The sequence below is a fragment of the Mustela lutreola genome, chromosome 8, assembly GCF_030435805.1.
Source record: "Mustela lutreola isolate mMusLut2 chromosome 8, mMusLut2.pri, whole genome shotgun sequence".
Taxonomy (NCBI): Eukaryota; Metazoa; Chordata; class Mammalia; order Carnivora; family Mustelidae; genus Mustela; species Mustela lutreola.
In genome coordinates, this window is record NC_081297.1 from 23160046 (window position 1) to 23177561 (window position 17516).

Below are 17516 nucleotides of genomic sequence, written 5' to 3' on the forward strand. Positions count from 1 at the left end.
GAAGCTTTATCTAAGGCAACATTTTTTAAGACAAAAAGGAATGATTAATTATTAAAGTGAGAAAAAGATATTAGAGACCTAACTTTCAGTAACAGTGCCTTTGTTGAATTCTGACTTGAACCCGTGTTACAGGAGAAGATCTGGGGAAATTATGCAAGTCACTGTGGGGAAAAAAATTCATTTTACACCTATTTTAGCAACACATCTCTCCCAAATAGATGGAGGGTTTAAAGAATTCCTCTACTAATCATATTATTTATTTTCAAAGTAAAGTATATGGTAAAACAGATAAATAAGTCTTACTTAAAAGAAAATGGACATTTACCAAGATCACCAAAATACACATATATTAAAAATAGACCTTGTCTTTGATGTTTATTTCACATTATCTACGTACATCCAGTTACGCAAATTTACATTTTTATTTCACATCTTTGTGTTCCCGATATACATATTACAGGACAAAGAACACCTTTGCAAGATTCAGCCTGGGAAACCCTGCTAGAAAAAAACAAGATTCTCAGCTGCCTCATTCTTTCTGCATGTGTACAAATACAATTCTAAGTAACTGAAGTAAAAATCAAGACGGGTAAGCGAAAACAGTGACTAAATTTTCATGCCACCTGAGGTTATCTGTACCTGAATTTTTAAACGGTCTTCTAATTACCGAACATTGCTTTGGGAGCTCCTTGATCTATTTCAGGAAGCTTAGGTCTTTGGGGTTCTTCTAACCCACATGCAGTTGATCCTGGCTACACACTATGATGCTTAAATTTTAAGTGGGCATTCTCGTGCTCTGTGTTCACCTAAGCTATTTTTCAAGTGATAGTCCATATCCTTATACTTCTTTCATGAAAATCCCTTGCCAGACTGGAACAGGAGCAATTATTTCTTCAATTAGGCAAAGAAAAAGGACAGTCCATTTCACAACAGTACACATTTTTAAAGAAACAATCACATTGCATTAAAGACCTTAACATTTTAGTTATAATGTTATGAAATTCAAATATATCGAAATCCCATTAGGATACTAGATGCCTGCATGTTCATTCTGTTCAATGTTGCCCATGAGATCTTTCATATCACTAGTTCCTGGACTTGATCTGCTGTTAAAATAGAGAGTGTTCTCAAAAGTGCTTTCTTGAGGTAAAGGCACACGTCTTTTCTTATAAAAGAAATACGCCGCAAGGCCAGCACCCGCCACGATCAGGAGGACCACGATGACCACGACTCCTGCCACGCTAGAAGACGGTTTGGAAGGGTCCATCTTCCTTGGGTCAGCTAGAAATAAATAAAATCGTGAGGAGAAAGATGGAGAGAGGCCAAAGATAGAATGCTATGGAGAACAAGACAACTTTCTTTTTGGAAAAGCTAAAATGCATAAATGTCCTTTCATGTCAAATATTCCTTGACATTGGTCAGGCAGAAATGCAGGACATGAAAACAGAGTCCATGTGACCTAGAGGATTGTTTTAGGTGTAAGATTATTATTCAGTTGCAGGAATATTCCATTTGTTAGTTAATCAGGGTTTTTTTTTTGTTGTTGTTGTTGCTTTTTAAGGATTTATTTATTTATTTGAGAGAGAGAAAGTGAGAGTGTGAGCAAGAACAAGGGGGAGGGACAGAGAGAATCTCAAGCAGACTCTGGACTGGGCAGTGAGCCCTGCACAGGGCTCAATCCCAGGACCCATGAGACCATGATCAGAGCCAAAACCAGGAGTCAGATGCTCAACCAACCGAGCCATCTAGGTGTCCTCTAAACATCGGTGTTTTAAAATATGTACACCTGTTTCAAAATAATTTAATGGTGCTTACAAATACATCATAGGAAGATAAATAGATAATCATCATCATGATGATTTTTAAAAAGCAAAGGAGAAAACTAAGGAAAAGAGAAAATCAGAGTAGAGGGAATCTGAACTCATGAGTATAATTAGTTAATAAATAACGCCAAGTAGGCTAATAAGGAGATTCAAGCAAACCATTAATGTCACTCTGAGTTTTTCTAGCTGCTGACAAAATGGGTGAAATAAGATCAGTTACCTGGTTCAAGTTGTCTATAAAAATAAAATTTAAAATATTGCTTTCTAAAAAAAGAAGAAAACCACAGGGATTCTGGAGAGGAATCTCTCCTATGGTTTCTACAAGACACCTCTGTAATACAGCAATATTTTCGATAGTATCTATGGTAAAAACCCCAACCTGACTCCCAGGCTTGCTTTCCTAGAGCATCATTCAAGGGAGGCTGATGACGTATTGACAAAGGTTAATGTAAGTCACAATTCTACTGAATACAGGGGATATAGGAAGGTATTATTATGGTTTTTAAAACAAACAAACTGTATTGATATATTACGAGTACAGAACTTAAAATCTCATAGTGGTCTTACCTCTTGTTGTAACTGACGTATGTGTAGGTTCAGGATCAACAACTGTTGGTGAAATAAAAAAAATTAATTAAATACTTATAAAACCCCAGAATAATTGCATGCAGATAGTGACTATTATTTGTTTCACAGATGCATGGAATCCTCCATATTTGGTCCATGGGGATATGATATGTAGAGATAGATGATAGAGGATAGATAACTAGAATTTAGAAGACCTATGTATGTATCCATCCATCCATCCATCCATCCATCCTGTATCAACATCCTACAACTGTAGGGAGAGTTTGAATACAATGAAATTCTGAAAATACAATCCACTGAGTTGCATTTGACCCACTGTACTGACCCTCAAAAGATCCCAACCCATCCAAAAATAAGGCATTCTAGGCTGTTTTGAAATTGGTCCACTGAAGCCTAAGGCACCACAAGGCACTTGAAAGAAAAGTAAAATAAAACTACAACACTCCACCGAAGTGTCTAAAACAAAGTTTTACAAGACTAAAGAACAACACAATTCCTAAATAATAAAATCTACTGGGGGGTAGAGTATTAATTTACCTAACTTATTTATTTAATTCTATTATCTAATTAATAATTTTATCTCTCGGGAAGGATATTATGTGAAGTGGAATGGCATAAAAATATTATTAAAGTCTAGAGAGTACTACATCGTGGGCATAGAACATTATTAATTCCCTCAATTCTTGTATTTACATGATCTGCTGCTTAATCTCAGAAGGAGATTTAACTGGTCTTACATGATTTATCCCACAGTGAATTCTGATCCCTCTCCAGAACCCCAATCCCTTCTGGTTTGGTGGAGAGGGCAAACTTTATCCCTTTTTCCTTTTATGCCATAAGGCTTTGCAAGCTGACTCCTCAAACCACCTGCAACTCTATATCTGTATGTCTGGGGATCCCATCATAAATGTATGGATATATCTAAATCATTATGTCAGCTTCGCACACAGAGTTTGGTCCCTCAGAGCTATGGACAACTGATCACCGGGGTTTTATCGCTTTCATGGGGGAGAGCTTGTATAACAGGATCCGTAACCACATTATAATCCCACACCTGACCCCTTAATATTTGAAAGAAACTAGGATGGACTGTGAACACAGGTACTGCAAGGAGAATTCTTACTTACTTTTTGGTCTTTTACAAATATATCCTTTGTAGGAAGAACAGTGAATATTATTCCAAAATCCAGAAGACGCAGATAAAGCTACACAATCATTTCGTTCACCGGAAGGATCTCCTGTGTTCCAGTTCACAAAGGAGACTGGATTGTTGTTTATCCACAGCCATTTTCCTGATGATCAAATAAAGTCAGTAAAATCAGAGGTTAAAAATCAGCCATCTTAAAATAAATTCCACTTATTCATGCAAAATTTCTAAACGTATTATTTTATACTATAATCACTGTTGTTGACAACCAGACTTTTAGTATGCAAGATTATAATAACCAATTATTACAGAGCAAAAAGACTGAAAAGATTATGTTTATTAGCATTATTTGAAAACTGATTCCTAATTAGTACAAAAATATATACTTAAGCATCCCTATTTTTTTCTTCCTGCAAAAGAGAGAAATTATTTTTTAACTCTTCTTAAACTAATTCAGCTACAGAAAACACTTTAAATCAACAGCTTTCAAGATAGCATAATATGAAGTCATTTAAAATTTCAGTTCTTATTTTAAATGGAAGTATAAGTTTGAATTTCTAAACTCTTCACAAATTTATCATTATTTAAGGCAAGACTTTCTGGAACAGAAAACTTTTTTTTGCACAGAACACTTTGAAATGTTTGTGATTAAATAATTGTTCTGCAAATTTACCTTCAACATTTCTGAACAATCCTATCCAAAAATTGGTTTTGCTTTGAAGTGGCTCTACTCGATAAGACAGAAAACTTGATTCAGCAGCACTTTCAATGGAAACCAAGGAGGAGCCTGCAAAGTATAAAAAAACAACATTGATGGAATGACATTTAAGTAGCTAATAATATTTTTATAATGACAGTATTGATAGAGCAATAAAAATCACCCCAACATCTCCACTTAAGGGGAAGAATGTCAAAAAGTGGACATTTATCTTCTCAAAGTTTCACTTTCCCTGCTAAAAGTAAGATTTGGAGGGGAGGTTGCCTGGCTGGCTCAGTCAATTAAGTGGCCAATTCTTGATTTGGGCTAAGGTCATGATCTCAGGGTCATGAGATCAGACCCTGAACTGAGCTCTATGCTGACTGTGGAGCCTGCTTAATATTCTCTCTCTCCCTTTCCCTCTGCCCCTCCCCTGCTCATGCTCATTAAAAAAAATTTTTTAAGCATAATTTATTTTTTAGTTATTTTTATTAACATATAATTTATTATTTGCCCCAGGGGTACAGGTCCAAGAATCATCAGGCTTATGCATTTCACAGCACTCACTATAGCATGTTGGGGAGGCCCAATGTCCATAACCTAGCCACCCTCTCCCTAACCCCCACTTCCCAGCAGCCCTCAGTTTATTTTGTGAGATTAAGAGTCTCTTACAGTTTGTCTCCCTCTCGATGCCATCTTGTTTCATTTTTACCTTCCCTACCCCCCACAACCCCCACCCTGTCTCTTAACTTCCTCAGAGAAATTTAAGGAAATTATCAGAGAGATCATATGATAATTGTCTTTCTCTGATTGATTTATTTCACTCAGCACAATACCCTCTCGTTCTATCCATGTCAGTTGCAAGAGGCAAGATTTTATTTCTTTTGTTGGTTGCATAGTATTCCATTGTATATATATCTTCTTTATTCATTCAACTGTAGATGGACATTTAGGCTCTTTTCATAGTTTGGCTATTGTGGACATTGCTTCTATAAACATTCAAGTGCACGTGCCCTTTCAGATCACTACATTTGTATATTTGGGGTAAATACCCAGTAGTGCAATTGCTGGGTTGTAGGGTAGCTCTATTTTCAACTTTTTGAGGAACCTCCATGCTGTTTTCCAGAGTGGTTGCACCAGCTTGCATTCCTACCAACAGTGTAGGAGGGTTCCCCTTTCTCCGCATCCTCACCAGCATTTGCCATTTCCTGACTTGTTAATTTTAGCCATTCTTACTGGTGTGAGATGGTATCTCACTGTGGTTTTGATTTGTATTTCCCTGATTTAAGCATAACTTTTGTATAAGACACTAAACGAGCTGCTGAAAGACATGCAAAGACCAATAGGACATGTCTCTCTCTCTTTTTTTTTAAACTCTGCTGTAATGTTTCACCTGTACTGCAAGCTCAACATGTATAAAACAAAACTCATAGAATTCTTGTCCTGAAATATTATTTCTCCTTAGTGCTTTATGTATCAGTGAATGGCAGTGGCAGCATCTTTCCACTGGCTCAAGCCTAAACATGAGAATCATTCTCGACTTCCACACTTTCTAGTGCCTACGCCCAAATTCTGTTGATTTTACTGTTTAAATATTTGTCACATCTGTCTGCTTCTCTATGTTTCTACTACTTTTACCTTAAGAATGGCCACTAGTATCTCACATTCAAATTACTGCAATAGCTCTCATGGTAGACAGAATCTAAGATGGCTCACTTTGATCCCTGCCTCCTGATATTTAAGTATTTATGTAATATCCCCTTTGGAGGGGAGTTTGGTTGTAGCAATGTGTCTGTGTGTGAGTTTTTTTCTATTTGACTACAGTTGACACACAATATTACATTAGTTTCAGGTGTACAACTTAGTGACTTGACAAGTTGATATATTATACTGTGTTCACCAGAAGTACAGTTACCCTCTGTCCAATTATATCACTATTATATTATCACTGCATTCCTTATGTTCTGCTTTTATTCCCTTTACTTACCAATTCCTTAACTGGAGGCCTGTATCTCTCCCTCTCTCATGTTCACCCATTTTGCCCAACATGCCACCTCCCTCCCCTCTGGCAACCATCAGTTTGTTCTCTGTATTTATAGTTCTGATTCTGCTTTTTGATTGTTTATTCCTTTTTTAGATTCCATTTATGAATGGAATAATATGGTATTTGTCTGACTTATTTCACTTGGCAAAATACCCTCTAGGTCCATTGTGTTTTAAAAAAAAAAAAGAAAGCACAATCTCATCCTTTTCATGGCTGTGTAATATTCCATTTCATATATACCTATATTACACATTTTTCCTTATCTTCTTGTCTAATGATGGACATGTAAGTTGCTTCCATGTCTTGGCTATTATAAATAATGTTACAATAAACATAGGGGTACATATATCTTTTTGAGGTAGTGTTTTTGTTTTCTCTGGGTAAATACTCAATAGTGGAATTATGGGATGATACAATAGTTCTATTTTTAATTTTTTGAGGAATTTCCATACTGTTTTTCCACAGTGGCTGCCGCAATTTACATTCCCAGCAACAGTGTTTGAGGGTTTCTTTTCCTCTACATCCTCACCAACGCTTGTTATTTCTTTTCTTTTTTATTTTAGCCATTCTGACAGGTGTGAGATGGTATCTCATTGTGGCTTTGATTTTTACCTCCCTAATGATGAGTGATGTTGAGCATCTTTCCATGTGTCTGTTAGCCATCCGGATGTCTTCTTTGGAAAAATGTCTATTCAGGTCATCATAGAGTGTGCCTTAACAAGGTTATGGCTCAGGAGATAGCATAGATAGATGGATGGATTCAAAGAGAAAATAGGTATGATATGTAACTGACATGTCAAATGGAGAGAAGATGTTTTTAGGTGGAGCCACTAAAGGAGAGCATGCAGAAAAAGAATTTAAGATATTGAGAAGCATAGGATTTCAAGTGGAATGAATAGAAAATAATTCCAAGAAGAGAAGGAATGAGAGAGGAGACAGAGAGAGAGGGAAGCCTAGAGCTTCTTTGAGAATATGGCATGCAGATACATGGATTCCTCCGTATTTGGTTCATGACGATACGACATAGACAAATCATGGATAGATAGACCTATCTACTGGGAGGAACTTAGAGTATTACTAGATGGCTCAGTTTGGATGGACTACTCTAGTCAACATATGAAAAAAGACTTGGGTTAGGCCTCTCTGAAGATGGAAACAGATTGGTATTTAAGGTATTGATAAAGAACACTTAGTTTTTTTAGGCAGCAGGGTTAATTATTAATCTTGCTCTTAGGTAAAGGACTGTACAAAGTAAAAAGAGAGAGGAAAACTGAAAGACTGGTTACATTACTATGACATCAACATCTCTCATTACATTAGAGTTGATTCAGTATCAGCATTAGAGTTTAGAGTAAAAATCTATAGCTTTATAATAATAACAACTAATATATTTTAAGCACTTTATGCCAGATATTTCACATTGTGCATTACAAGTATGATCTCACTAGAAATTTACAATTATCTTATTAAATGAGCACTACTGTTACCTCACTTTATAGATAAGGATCCAAAAGTACAGAGGGGAAGTAATTTGTCAAGATCCCAATGATAGCAGAGGGCATGATCCAGGCATTCTGAATCTCAGAACCCTACACTTAACTCTATGCCTGCATCACATGGTACTGAGTCCTGGATGATCCCCTTGGTGATTGTTTTTATTGCATGATTACATATTTCATTGTTTAATATATTTCAAAGACAACAACCAATTCAAAATATTTTGGACATGTTTTGATAAATGAGAATCATTTATTTTATTTATGGGAAAACATGTTACCTAAAATTGAAAACAAAGTTTCTCCTTATTCATTGCAAGTTAAAACTTGCATTGAAAACTTGGATAAAGAGTGAGCTTCATGGTGTTTTAACTTGTTCTAATTTCATTGTCTTATCCTCAGTCTCTGTTTACCTTAAAAACAAATAGCACCCAAATCACAGTGAAACCAGCAGCCTAGAAGCCACCAGAATACTCAGAATGGGGTTGGAGCTCTTTCAAAGTCCCAATTCAAAGAATTTCCATTATTTTATCTGACAGTTCCATGGAAAGTCTCACTTGCAAAGTTTGGCTTTATTTATCCTAATTCAGAACTCAACAGTGTAAACAGCCTCCTTCCTGATGGCATTTTTCTTTTTTTTTTTTTTTTTAAGATTTTATTTATTCATTTGACAGACAGAAATCACAAGCAAGGCAGAGAGAGAGGAGAAAGCAGGCTCTCTGAGGAGCAGAGAGCCAGATGTGGGGCTCAATCCCAGGACCCTGGGATCCAGACCTGAGCCGAAGGCAGAGGCTTTAACCCACTGAGCCACCCAGGCGCCCCTGATGGCATTTTTCCATTAAAGAAATAATGGTCAAAAATTCTGAAATTTGGGGTGCCTGGGTGGCTCAGTCATTAAGCATCTGCCTTTGGTTCAGGTCATGATCCCAGGGTCCTGGGATCAAGCTTCAAATTGGGCTTCCTGTTCAGTGGGAAGCCTGTTGCTCCTTCTCCACTCCCTCTGCTTGTGCTCCCTCTCTCACTGTGTCTCTCTTTGTCAAATACATAAATAAAATCTTTTAAAAAATAAAATTTTAAAAAATTCTGAAATTTGACAAAAAACATTAATGTATACATCTAGGAAACTCCACATTTATCCAAATTCCAAGTAAGTTAAAGGAAATTCACACCACAAACTGCCAAAAGAAAGAGATTCTTAAAATCAGAAAGAGAGAAGTGACTCATCATGTACAAGAGAACCTCAAAAAAACTAACACTGATTTCTCAACAGAAACCATGGGAGCCAGAGGGCAGTGCATGAGATACTCAAAAGGCTGGAAAAGAAATACTCAAAAGGCTGGAAAAGAAAACGATTGTTGATCAACAACTTTCTATCCAGCAACACTATACTTCAGAAATGAGGGAAAAAAATAAATTCATAGTTAAACAAAAATGGACAGAAATTGTCACAAGCAGATATATGCTACAAGAAATACTAAAGAGAGTTTTTGAGGCTGAAGTGAAAATATACTTGACAGAAACTCAAATCCACATGAAGATATAATAAGCACTAATAAAGGTACCTAAGTGAAAATAAGAGACTATGCATTTATTTTTTGTTTATAACTCATTTTTTAATAACAAGGAAATTAAAATGGTACATTAGAGATTATCTATTTAACATGAAAGAAAGTGGAAATGGAGAAATAGAGGAGCCAAAAGACACAAGATATATGGCAAATAAGTAAAGTGGCAGATGTAAATCCTACCCTATCAATAATTATATTAAATATAAATGGATTAACTGATATAATAAAAAACATATTGGCAAAATAAATTTAACATTAAAATAAGAAAATAAAAATAAATTTTAAAATTATCTAATTATACGTCACCTGCAAAATACACACTTGAGATTCAAAGACACAAAAAGATTGAAAGTAAGAGCATGGAAAGAGATATACCATGCAAATAGTAACTTAAAAAAAGTTGAAGTAGCTATACTGATACTGGACAAAATAAATTTTTAGACAAAAATTGTTGCTAGACACAAATAAGGACATGTATAATGATTAAATTTTCATTTCATTAAGAAGATATAACAATAATAGGCACATATATAACATACATATGTAAGAAGATAGAGCAATTATAGACATATATATGTAACATACAAAATATGTATGTCCCATACATATATTCTATATATATAACAGGTATGTATGTATGTATTTGTGTGTCATATATATATATATATATATATATATAACATATCTATAATACCTCTCTATATAACATATCTATAACAATTAAAGACACACATGATGTTACATAGATATGATAGTAGAAATGAAGAAATAAAGGAACTAAACCAACATATGATATATATGATATTTATACCCTACAATAAAGCCCCCCCCCAAATGAACAAAGAACAGTCAAAGAGACTTCACTTGACTCAGAATTTGAAGTCAAAACTTACAGCAAGGGATTAAGATGACAAAATAGGAGGTTCCTGAAATGTCTTCCTTCAAAGGCACACTAATGAACAGTTAGTTACACATGGAGCAACTACCTCAGAGAAATCCAGAAACAAGCTGAGTTACTCTGACATATGGGGTAACTGAGAGTATCTCTACATCTAAAGGAGTAGGAAAGGCTGAGACATACTCTATAAAGCCTATCTCCAGTAGAGCACCACATAATCAGGAGTAGCCAACTCCCAGCTTTCCCCTGAGGAGAGAAGGGTTTGGACCACACCTCTAGCACTCCAAGTTTTAAAGCTTCCCCCTAAGGGACAGGCCACCAAACTATCTCACTTTGAAAACCAGTGGGGTTTGCAGCCATAAGACCCACAGGATGACAGAAAAACAAAGAAACAGTTCTTAAATGGTCCCCACCCCCACACTCAGGACTCAGCTAAGAGGAAACAGCAAAAATGCCCATTTTCCAGCCTTTTCTTGGAGAGGGACTGACTGTGTATTTTACAACCCACTGCATGTGGTCCAGCTGCTAATTTGCATGCATCTAGGGGCAATGTGTGATCTTCCATGAAGTCTGGGGTATCTGGGGGGGGTAATTCCACCACCTTTTTTCTCTGATTTGCCACAATGACAAAAGCAGGTCACCAATATTTCTCGGGAAGGAGCATGTGTACACACCTGGCTTACATATTTTCCTAGCTGCCACTTGAGAATCTGGCTTCTGATCAGCCTGCATTTATGTGCTGACTGTGATTTTCTCCTTTGGGACATCACAGGTTCCTTGCACACCCTCAACTACTGGGAGCCACTAAAAACAAAGATGGCAGCTTAGACCATCACAAAGGGTTAAGGGACAAACAGGAGGTTGGGTTGGGTTGATTGATGAGGTTCATCTCCTACATGACACCGGGCTTTCAAAACTGGAAGAGGTATTTGTTTTATCAAATGTGCAGCAACCAACACAGAGAATCAAGGAAAATGAAGAAAAGGAGAAATATGTTCCAAACAAAAGAACAAGATAAATCTCCGAACGGATCTTAATGAAACAGTGGTGACTGATTTACCTGACAGAGTTCAAGGCAACAATTATGAAGATGCTCACTGAGGTTAAAAAAGTGATAAACAAAGTGAAAATTTCAACAGAGAGAGAGAGAGAAAGAATCAACAAGTACCAAACAGAAATCGCAGGGCTAAAGAATAATGGAACAGAAACGTACAGAGTGGGATTCAACAGCAGATGGGTAAAGTGGAAGCAAGAAATGATAGTCTCCAAGAAGAGCCAACCAAATACACCCAGAGGAGCAAAAAGAAGAAAACAGGTGGCAAGCTACCTGTTTTAGGTATCTATCTATCTATCTATCTCCCCAAGAACAATGACTATATACACACACACACACACACACGTACACATATATACATATATACGTGTGTGTGTATAGTATTTGAACACCAAAAGCAAAAGCAACAAGAACAAAAATAAACAAATGGGATTACCACAAACTAAAAAGCTTCTGCACAGCCAAGGAAACCATCAACAAATTGAAAAGGCAACCTATGGAAGGGGATAAAATATTTTCAAACTGCATATCCTAATAGAAGTTTAAGATCTAAAATGTACAAAGAACTTACACAATTCTATAGCAAAAAAAAAAAAAAAAAAAGACTCAATTAAAAGATAGACAAATAGACCTGAATAGAATTTTTTTTCCCCAAAGAAGATTCAAAAATGGCTAACAAGTACAAGGAAAAATTCTCAATGTCTCTAATCAACAAGGAAATACAAATCAAAACCACAATGAGATGAGGTATCACCTCACATCTGTTAGACTGGATATTATCAAAAAGACGAGATAAATATAACAAGGATGTAGAGAAGAGATCCCCTGTACACTGTTGGTGGGAATGCAAACTGATATAGCCCTTATGGAAAACAGGATGGGGGGTTCTACAGAAATCAAAGACAGAACTGTCATATGATCCAGCAGTCCCACTTCTGGGTATCTATATATGCGAAGGCGACGAAATCACTTCTCAAAGGTAGCTTTCCACTCCCATGTTCCCTGCAACATTATTCACAACAGTCAAGGTACAAAAACAACCTACGTGTCCATCAACAGATGACTGCATAAAGAAAATATTGTGTGTGTGTGTGTGTGTGTATGTGGGCATGTGCATATGGAATTGAATGGATGACATGGTGACTATAGCTGATAATGCTGTACTGTAAAAAAATTGAGATTTACCAAGAGAGTAGAATTTAAGTGTTCCAACCAGAAAAGAAAAAAAAGGTAAATATGTGATAAGTGATATGATGTATTAATTAACTTGACGGTGAGAATCCCTTCACAATGTACACCTGTGTCAAGCCACCACATTGTATACTTTAAATGTCTTATAATTTCATTTCTTGATTATACCTCAATGGAACTGAAGGGGGAAAAAAGCCTAAAAGTAAAAAGAAAAGGTCAAAACTCAAGGTCAACTTTTCAATGAATTTGAAGGAAATGAGAATACAGCTCTCATATATATATCGCTGTTGGATAAAGAACACTGACTTAGAAGATAATCAAAATTTAGTATAAGAACAATTCAGTAATTTTTAAAGTAGAATTTAATTTAGTGGCATTTTTAAATGCACCCTGATAAATTAACTTAATTTAACATTTTTATTTTGAGAGGAAAATTATCCATTTATGTCAGGTCTATTTGAGTTTTTTCTTGTTTTTCTTCACACATGAGATAACACAGGCTACATGCTTTTCTATTCACAGTAAAGCAAAATGGCGCCTGGGCACTGTGGGAACTTGAGCTTTTGGGAGAAGAGGTGAACATAATACTTTGGACAACTGATAATGACCATCCAAACAATTTAGAATATTAGGGCAGAAAATAAGAAAGACTTGTTCGGCAAATGATTACTTTCTACTGTATTTCTTTAAAACATTGAGGCTATAGTGTTGTGAATTACATTGGGGGGGTTGATGTTGAGCATTTTGTTATGGTACAAATTATGGAGAAAAATAAACAGGTATCTTCACATTCCATATGATTTAAAGTGCAGTGTTATTTGTATGACAGTAGTCCAGAATAGAGGATGATGGCATTTTCTGACATCAATGTGGCACTTACCCATTCGGAGGCATTCCAGAGAAGCTTGACCCCAGTTTCTTGTGTACGAAGATTCGATATAGTAGCAGTGACCGTGGAAAGGAATCCATGCCGTGTGTTCTGACTCTGGGCATCTGCCGGGTAGCTGTGGGGGCTCAGTGGCAGGGATTTCTGTTAATAAAAAGACAGTTCAAATAAAATAAAATCTAAAGTTTCTGTAGTGTGATAGAGTAGCAGCTAAGGAAAATTTTATTGACGATTATTTTTATGAAGTCCTAATGGTAATTATTTGGATCTGACGTTTTTGTTATTGGGTGTCCTTTTTACTTTATCTTTTTGGTTTCATTTTAAATATATTTCAATAGACTGTATTCCAATAGCGTAGAAATCAATCACAGTCATCCTGAAGAAGGCAGATTTATAAACACTTACAAAGATGTTTAGTTCCTTAAAAAAAAGGTCACCTAAAAATAATTTGCTGAGAAAGTCCCCCTTTAAGTCACTCTTTTCTGGAATCCTAACGCCTAGTAACACTTGTTAGCTATGACTCATGTCTCTGATATAATGAAATGGGACAGTTAAAACTCTAGGAATGTATCCTTGTCCACTTCTAGGACTGTATTCTACGAAAGCTAAAACCATAATCTCACTGACTCTGATTAATCTACATGCACCCTGATAAAAATTACTCTGATACAGATATGCTGTTGATATAAAAGGTAATCATAATTTCCTGACAAATCTGACATCATAGATGCAGAGGATAATCTCAATAATAAAAATTCAAAAATCGAAAAAATGCAAATAAACTCTAGCACTGAAGAAAATTTTCTCTATTATTCAGATCTCTATATATTTGTTTATTCCCAAATCAGTCTTTTTGTTAGGTGAAGGGACAGGTTTTATTATCTTATTCTTAATTCTCCAAAACATGTTACTGTTTAATAATATCAATAGCAGTAGGTATTAGCTTATTGAGAAAATGCCAAACCCCTTGATTGTTTTTGTGTATTCAATTACCATCTGATCTTTTGCAGAGAAAATAAAAACTTTCATTGCAAGATGCGGTCTTCCAGTAGCCATCAGAATCCAGATAAACGCATGCTGATTTCAGTCTGGGCTCATCAGCAGCCCAGTTAGTGAACCTCATCTTCCATTTGTCAGTCCAAGCATACTCATTATTGGTCTGCAAGAAGAAAAACCACCATTAACAGAGAGTCTCGCCTCATTTTGAAAACACCAAAAAGACCCAGTGAGGAGCAGTATATTTGAGACTACGATTTGACAGTCTCCAACATTTGGGAACAAAAAGTACATTGTCTAAATAAGTTCTACCAACTTAAATTCAGTAAATGTCACTTTTCTTTTAGAGAGACTCTCAGAGTTCCCCTTAACTATACCCTTGGAAACTAATTTGAAAAACACAGACTTCACCTACATCTTATTCTATGAAACTCTTTCTTCACAGGTTTTCAGCATAATACAAATTTTGTCTTCGGAACAAATAAAATGTTTATTATATTATCAATGAAATGATAATGAAAGTTAAGTGATTTTCACTGATAGGTGTTGGAGAGAAACACTTATCTCTTCTGATCTTCTCATTGGTTAGCTTTTGAAAAAGTATACATGACAAATGACAGGTGAGATCAGATGGATAAGTAACAGAGGAACCTAGGTGTCTTGCTTTCCAGTAAGGTGGTCTTCCAGCAAATAATGAGAGTATTTTTACACAGTTGATTGTTTTATTCAGTTTGTACATTTACTTTTTTATTAAATTTTGTAGAATAAATTTATGATCACATATAAATTAATTAATAACATCAAAAATATTACTAATCAATAATATCCTCTTAACAGCCTGAGAGATTTTATAAGTAATGCCTAAAAATAAGATATATAGTATTAATGAGATAAATGAATTTTGAAATGATTCAAATAACTCCCATTTTAACCACATTATTTCATTTACCAAGCCAATTACCAAAGATTTAATGACAAAATCAAAAGCATGTGTTATTCCAAGTTGGGATTTTGTAGTATTCTATCACATTTAATCACATAATACTTACATAGTCATTAATTCCACAGACATAAGGAAGATAATACTACTGTTTTAATTATAAAGGTTCGGAGAGTGGAAAATCTACTTAATCTTTCTAAAAATAAATACAAGCCTGTTTTAAACTCATGAGAGATCTGTGACCATGTCTATAAGAAGAAAATGAGTCCATAAGAGAAAATGAACTATCAAGAAAAGTCAACATAGACACAAAAATGTCTTGCCTAAGTTTCATCACAGAAATCATTATGGAACCACTTTCTTTTAAATGTTCACTTCCCTACTCAAGAATTACTCTGCCCATGAAGTGCACCTTTTTATCCCTGTAGCACAGAATTAGAAGCTCTCTCAAATCTGACACCAACCTGCTTCCCAGTTCTAGCTCCTTCTGCCTTTTTGTCTCTTCGTGGTACTCTTTCTTTATATCCAGCCATCCCAGACCACATCTACAAAGCCCACTTTCTCTGAGAAGCCGTCTTGACCTTCTACCCTCACTCAACCCATACCTTTTGTCTCCTCTTATTAGTGCTTTTATACAACTCTCTTGGACATTTTCGATCTTGTCCCTTAGTTACTTGCTAATAGCTAGTCATCGCTATTCTATTAGGAACTCTGCCGGCTGGCTAGCTAAATAGATGGAGGACAGATGGCTCACAGGGCATCAGAGAAGGCTCATTATAGGGATATTTTGGCAACTTCATCACCACTCTTCTTTCCGTGCCCACTGCCTCCGCCCACCACTCCAATGCTCCACCAACCTGCCTTTTTCTTTTATGCCACACAGAGAATTGACTGCAGTGAAATTCTTCGCACAACTTTAGAGCCAATAACTCTAGGGCTTGCCTCAACAAAGAAAAAGTGCCTCATGATCCAGGAACCATGCCCCCGATCTGCTTCCTTAATTCCAATGGCATAGTTGTAATTGGGACACCAGAGAGGAGTAAGTTAATAAATAAAAATGCTTAGATGCAGAATCTACTTTTAATATTCAAAAGCAATTTTATAGTTAATATAAGCTATATAAATCTTTGTTTGATTTCTGACAGAGATCACCAGCTTGCCAGATCCTTGAAGGCACCGGGGTCCTTGCAAGATTGGGTCTAGTTCACGTTCACATCTTTCACATTGCCCGGCAGTGTCTTGCATGTAACAAATACCCAACAGAATGAACAGAAAGAGAATCGTATTTAATCACAATTAACCAATCACATCAAGTCCCCACATGTTCCCAGCATCTTACCAAGTTACTGTTCAGGGCGATCCACACAGGTTCATTAAATTTTTGCATTTGCATCCATGCAAATGCATTACTATAGGGATCTAGAATGCTAGCAATAAGGGAACTGTGAAGCTTGCAATACTTCTCCGCTTCATGCCACTCTAACTTTAATTTCATGAGTGAATAGTTACTTTCACCATATTTAACAAAGCCATCTGTTGGAATTGTTGTTGGAGGATTAGGCAGGGAAAAGGCTAGAACAAAAAGATTCATTTTTCATTAGCATTATCAATAACCATTTCTTTGAGGGGTTAATGGTCATGTCATCTATTACCATATCTCATACATTATAAAGATAATCAGGATAGCATAAATCTAAACCATCAAGTGTTAAAAATATTTTTATGAGTCATTTCACACCAAAAAACAAAGCTCTGGTTTTTAATCAGTACGGCTGATTGAATGAAATAATTTCCAAACTGTATTTAGACCATTAATATAGATATGTAATCAAGTTTCTAAATTAAAAAAAGAAAAAGAAAAATAACCCAAAGGCTTGCAAATTCAATGAGATCTAGTATCTGAATGAAAGAAATGACACAGTTTAATTCCATCGATTAAAGAATATCTACCATCCTGTCGTTACTAATCTTTGTTTTACCATCTTGGTCATATTTCAAGGGCACCAACAGAGCTTCCTCCCTCTCCTCTGTCCGCTGTACCCTCTCCATGAATTTGCATCTATTTGTATCTATTTGACTCTACCTGTTAGTAATGGACCTTCCAGAGCCGGCTTTAAGTTTTGGCATGAAGCCAGACACCAGTCCTGGGTCATTTAACCCTTATCCCGGGATCAGCCTCTTCTCCTAC

The 17516-nt window shown here is 35.9% G+C and overlaps 1 protein-coding gene across 1 annotated transcript in view; it reads right to left on the reverse strand.

Annotated features, from left to right (window-relative positions):
• Positions 1 to 349: 349 nt before the first annotated feature.
• MRC1 (mannose receptor C-type 1) overlaps positions 350 to 17516 on the reverse strand; it is a 101076-nt gene continuing 83909 nt past the window's right edge. The window contains exons 24-30 of the mRNA XM_059184018.1: positions 16668 to 16900; positions 14386 to 14551; positions 13387 to 13536; positions 4232 to 4345; positions 3539 to 3703; positions 2391 to 2432; positions 350 to 1281 (exon numbers count right to left, since the gene is read on the reverse strand). Coding sequence (XP_059040001.1) covers positions 1031 to 1281; positions 2391 to 2432; positions 3539 to 3703; positions 4232 to 4345; positions 13387 to 13536; positions 14386 to 14551; positions 16668 to 16900 — 1121 coding nt within the window. The 3' untranslated portion in view covers positions 350 to 1030. The remainder of the gene's footprint in view (positions 1282 to 2390; positions 2433 to 3538; positions 3704 to 4231; positions 4346 to 13386; positions 13537 to 14385; positions 14552 to 16667; positions 16901 to 17516) is intronic.